Consider the following 6,000-nt stretch of genomic DNA (forward strand, 5'->3'; position numbering starts at 1 on the left):
GCATATTGTAGGAAGAAATAACACCAAACAGAGGAAACAAAACCGAGAGTTAGTTTACAAAAATGCACATTTTCCCTTTGTGCTTCTTCTAAAAGTAAAAATTCACTCAGACAAAAAGGTAAAGATTTGGTAGACAAAAACCAGGAAGTATCAAGAAGTTTCAAATTCCAAAAGAAACAGTCCTTATAGCGCTCTAAACATGTCTGTCTGATAATATTATTTATGAATTATACATACAAAACTAGAAAATACACAGAAAACACAGTTTATAAATTAAAGCATATGAGAACACCTATGGCCTATGAAATTCTGTGTCATGACAATACACAGATCTCAATCAAACTGACAGAACAGCTCTCTGTGATTACACAAACATATCAAATTCAAGGATTTACCAATTTGCAGTCTAATGATCAGATACCTATAGACACTTGCTAAACAGAATCGAATAATCAGAGAGAGATCTCAAACTAAAGACTCTCCCTGGGTCCTCCAGCTTCATATTACCTATAGAAATTGCTAAAGAGTACTGCTCAGAATAAATCAGCTTTTCTTTTTGTCTAGTTCTGTAGGATTTGTATAAAGGGCAAGGCAAACAGAAACACACAAAAAAGTAATCACATAGTTACAATAGATGCATAATTTTATTTTAATTTTATCAAAAGTAGATGCGTGACTACTTCATGTTAACTTGGATTAAAAAACCCAAAACACAAACAACAAAGTACACAAAATTGTATGATAGATACTTCCTCACTAGATTGCCTACCTCAGGTTCCATCAGGCATGTCAGTATTTTTCTTTTCCCCTACCTTGCCATTTTTGTTCTCAGTGAAAGTAATAGAAATATGTCTCAAGAAAGGTGCAACATACGTTTATTTTTGTTTTCATTTGTGAAATTGCACACAACTCTCCACTGCGTGAAAGCTTTCATGCACTGTCATCCCTTTGTTTTATAAGGGCAACACTTCCAGGGCATCTGTTTTTGCAGTGACTCCTTCACTCTGAAATGCGCAGTAACCACATAATTATTCACACTGCTACTTTTTTTTCTGAGATTCTAGTCTTCATCTTCTGCATTATTCCTCTACCTTAGACATGTTTTGTAACAATTATGCATTTCAGCAATGACAATACTACTTCACAAGCTGAATCAATTCAGACTGATCTGCTAGGACTTACAAAGGAACCAAACTTGGGGGTTAAAAATACCTCTAAACGTAACAGAAAACATGCTACTTATGTAGGTAAAAATCCTTTTGTCTACTACTGCACAGAAATTTTGTACTTGATTAAATTTTCCTTTTTGTTAGCTTTCTGAGGATGTTGCATTTCTGTCTTTTCTACATCAAAGTGGGAACAAAGGGGAAGGCCTCAAAAATCTGGTAAAATTATTGTGTCAAAATAAGCATGAGGCAGAAACACTGTCCACCGCTCAAAAGGCTGAGAGCAGCAGTGGACAGTCCAAAAGCACACACTAGTAATAACAGAGCTTGCAAACTGGATGGATAGGTTAAGGAGAGAGTTTCTTAATGGCCTCACTGATAAATGACCATATGACCTCTCTGACTTTCCATGAAAACCAGTCTATACTGCCACAGGTCACAAACAAACCAAGAATATCTCCAGAAATATTGCAGCATCAGATAGTTATCCTCATGTTCTTAATATAGAGATCACTTGATTTTCCATTAAATGTAAATTAAAAGTGTTCTCATGAAAAGAAGCATTTTTAGGATCACCAATTTTCTAAGATACAAGAAAGAGTAATGGATGTCAAGGTTTCACTACTGTAAAAGGAAAAGCTATATAGGCATTGCTTCAACCACTTACAGACCTTACTCCCTCACCCTGGGTATTCTATTATGTTCTTAGAAAAAATGACAGAAAGAATTTTTTTTTTGTTTGAGCTTTATTGTATACATCTTCTCTAAATATTTTTTTTCTTTCAGAACTACATGTCTTTCAACTTTGACATGTTTACAACCAAATTATTTTACTCTCATGCTTGTCACCCGGCAACCTATTATTCAAAATTCACAAGAGTACAAGCAACAGTGAAATTCGATACCTTGGCAACAAAAACTAAAACTGAACTAAAATACTTTTAAAGTATCTTCAGAACACATGCAAGCATCAACATTTTAAAATTACAGTGAAATTTTAGATAAACCCTAGTTAGACTTCATTTATTTACTTTTACCTAACTCCTACCACTGACAAAGGAATACTAATACCTAGGTAAATTCAAGAGAATGTAAACAGTGCCACTTCTGAAAAAACTGATAGGCAACCAGCTTTCTCAGAAGCCAGGTCACAGAGCTGTTCCTTATTAAAATGCCCTCAGGTTATTTCAGCCTGATATTGTCTTGGCTTGTCATAAACCGTGTACTAAAAATCCCCCATGTAGTAAAAAAATAATCAAGTTATAACACCGTGGAAAGGAAAGAGGAGCATAGGAACTAGGAATTCACACTGCGAGGTCGCACTGTCAAATCTGATTTAACAGACGTGTGATGGGGATACATTTCTGTTTTACTTAAAATATATATTAAAACAATGATTGCAATAGATAGATAAGATGGACATGTTCAGTAACATAGGCCAGAGAGAGCAATCAAATATGGAAGCCAAATGGCCCTCTGAAAAAGTACTCTATTTTGAAAAACATGACTATGCTGTCTAGCAGGTGTCAAATAAAGTGAGAGTCTCCAGTGACTAATTCTTCTAGCTCCTTGTCACATGTGCATTTAGTACATTATTTGTGCACATGCATCAGAGCTTTGTAAATTCCTCTCTCACAAACAGCTCATGAATTACTACTACTGCAAAAATATATTAGCAAGAGTGGATGGGGAAAAAAAGCAAACCAAGAAAATGGCAACATTAATTTTATTCTTTAAATTAGCATCATCTGAGTGTTGATTAGTGACAGGAATATCTACATATGTATAAATACACATTTACAAAGCAAAATAAAGTGTAGACATTTCCCAGGAATAGTACAGTTTAAGACATACCAACTTCTTCGAAAGACTAAAAACAGCAAAAAATATTTTTACTTGTGAAAATTCTCATCCGTTTCCTCCAAATGCAAGAGAATTTCTTCTGCACATTCTGCTGATGGAGCTCCAGTGATTTTTTCCTTCACACTCTGCAGCAACTGTCTAAGCATAGACTGTAATAGAGCTTCATCTTCACTTGTAAAGTGAGACATCTGTAGAAAACAAATAGAAGAATAAGAAACTCTCATAGTTTTGTTTTTCCTCAAGATGCTAAGAAAAGCACAAATCCCTTAAATTGCCACTTTTTTACTGGTACCAACAAACAGGATTTTCATCAAAAGACAAAATCACAGACAGGAAATAATTGACAGAGCTTATCTTAAGACCAACTGAAAACAAAACAATCAAATCACTTTCACTAAAACTCCTGATATTGTAGCATAATATTCTTAAAGGAGATATTACATTAAGAAAAGCTTAAATATTCCCATTTGCACTTGCCCATGATAGAGGCACAAGACCACATGGTAAGCTAAAAAAATAAAAAGGAGGGAAGGTTTAACAGATGTAATGACTGTATCTTGATAAAAAAACTTTATAAATAGTCTCTCACCTGCTTCTCATCCACTATTACTACCCAGTTCTGACTTTGGAATCCCTCTACTCAGAGCTATTGCTGTGCCCATGACTGAAAGTGCTGTCAGCTTTTGCAAGGCCTATGTGGAATTATCAGAACAGTTTAATTGCCCTGTGCTAATCAACAGCAGTAACCTGAAAGAGTCCTGTCAAATTAAACAAACTGCTGGGAAAAACTGTGAGAAGAAGAAGCAGTGAGAAATTGGAAACATCTGCCAAGTCCAGAAGACAGACAATCGGTTAAATGTTCAAGAATTTGAAAAAAAAATAATACACAAGCTCATTTTTGACCTTTATTAATCAATGTCTTAAAAATCTTTATATGCCAAAGAAGACTTTCAAACCTCAGTGGCAGATTTATCTTAAATATTTCTAGCCTATTTAAGGAAAAATTACTTAGAGATATTTGACTTTTCTGAATTAAAAATTAAAGACTCTCTAAGCACCGGTGAATAAACAATACACACACACTTGGAAGAGACAATATAGGAAATTACAGTTTAAGTATGAAATAGTATCAACCAGAGGAAAAAGAAAAAAAAAAGCCAAAAAAAAAAGCCATAGAGCACGAGCTGGAAGAGTTATCTTTTATGAAAGGTAATAGTTCACCAAGGTAACACTCTTCCGTGGTAAGTAGCACAGTTGCTGAACATTTTACTTAGACCTATCATTATTCAATATTAACTCAATCATCTTACCAGAAATTTCATTAAACTAAACTCATAGCAAAAAACCACAACACTCCAAATCCCTTGCAATAATCTTAACTCACTGATTTGCAGCCTCCTTTTTCTCACAGAATCTCAAGATACTTAATCAAAGTCAACGCACTTTTAGGTCTGTATAAACATCGGACAATATCCTAATCCCCTGGGGAAAAAATACATCACCAAGTATTAGGCAATTTCAGAAGTGCAAGGTATCCAGGTACTCGCTGGCAGTCAGCGCGAAGCCCTGCTCAGGTTATTCTTAGAGAGAAATCATGAGAATATTGCAGCTCCACCTCCAGTTTGCCCCGAAAAGTCTTACCTGACTTACATAATCACTAACAAAGATACATATCTTACATTTCATTTGTAAAGGTTTGCGGTTTGTTGTGCTTGGTTTTTTGGTGGTTGTTGCTTTGGGGGTTATTTCCCAGCAGGGATGGCCCCCATTCAGTTTCGAGGCAACATTTAAATGGTCATTTTTTCTCTAAATTACAACTTTACCCTAAACCCAGTTTGGGCAGTGTTTTCAAGGTCCTGGCACTATCCCAAATGTAAATCCTGCCTCACAACTCGGGCAACGATTCAGAAGCTGTTGCATGCCTGTTGTTGCCAGCATTTATCCTTACACCAACCTTCGCCTGGGCAGAGAGGCAATGTTAGCAACAAGCCGAGGCCAGCAGCTCCCGACAGAACGCGAGCAGCGCAAGGATCCCGGCCCCTTCTGGCGCTTTACCGCCGTCCTTCGGCTGCGCACCAGGGCGGGGCGGCGACCAGGATTCCCGGGACAACCCACAAAGGAGGCGAGCAGCCGGTCGGTCCAAGCGCTTCCCTCAGCTAGCGCTGACAGCGCGGGCGAGCTCTGCCCGGGCACCCGCTCGGCTCCGCCACGCTGCCCGCCGCCCCGGGATCCGCGCGTTCCCCGCCCCTGCCCGCAGCCCGCGCCGCCGCCCGGCCCGCCGGGATTCACCTTGGGCGGCCGCGGCCCTTGGCAACCGCGGCGCCGCCGCCGCCGCCGAGTCTCGCCGGGCCCTGGAAACATCGCGAGAGGGCGCGTGGGCCGCCCGCGCCCCGCCCGCGCGGGATGGCGGTGCCGCCGTGAGGGCGCTGAGGGGAGGGAGCGGCTCTGCCGGGGCCGCTCCGCCGCCAGCCGGGATGGGTTTGCCGGTACGGGCAATCCCAGCACAGCTCAGGAGCGATCAGCGCTTCCTGGCTTCGGCTGCTCTCTGTTCAGCCTGGGGTGGCGGCCCCCGGGTTTTCCACTGAAATCAAGGGAATGCAGGCATGCCGTTATTCCCAATTTACATCAGCAGGGGAGCGGGTTGTCTCAGTAAATAAAATAATGAAAGGCAAGGAATATTTCATTCCTCTTTGACTCTCCTTTCCCTCCTGTGATGAAGGAAATATTACAAAAAATAGTATTTTTTTTCTCCAATAAATAAATTCATAACACACGCACAAAAAAGCAGTTTAATATGAAATAATTTCTATTAGGGCATCTATAATAAGCCAGAATTTGGTTACCGTAAGCACTCATCATAATGTTTTTCAGTGCTTGCATGCAAGGTGTTACCTAGTGCATTATCATCCTTTCCTCCTACATTTTTCTGATGATTCTGATTTTGGGTGATGCTAATCTTCCATGATGATGT

The 6,000-nt window shown here is 39.5% G+C and overlaps 1 protein-coding gene across 1 annotated transcript in view; it reads right to left on the bottom strand.

The window, feature by feature from the left end:
* The window catches only part of TBC1D32 (TBC1 domain family member 32), a 73,985-nt gene extending 68,640 nt beyond the window's left edge, over window positions 1-5,345 (bottom strand). Inside the window, exons 1-2 of the mRNA XM_084202325.1 lie at window positions 5,319-5,345; window positions 3,063-3,217 (exon numbers count right to left, since the gene is read on the bottom strand). Coding sequence (XP_084058451.1) covers window positions 3,063-3,217 — 155 coding nt within the window. The 5' untranslated portion in view covers window positions 5,319-5,345. The remainder of the gene's footprint in view (window positions 1-3,062; window positions 3,218-5,318) is intronic.
* Between the last annotated feature and the right edge of the window lie 655 nt (window positions 5,346-6,000).

Source organism: Fringilla coelebs, assembly GCF_963513975.1.
Source record: "Fringilla coelebs genome assembly, chromosome: 3".
Classification (NCBI taxonomy): Eukaryota; Metazoa; Chordata; class Aves; order Passeriformes; family Fringillidae; genus Fringilla; species Fringilla coelebs.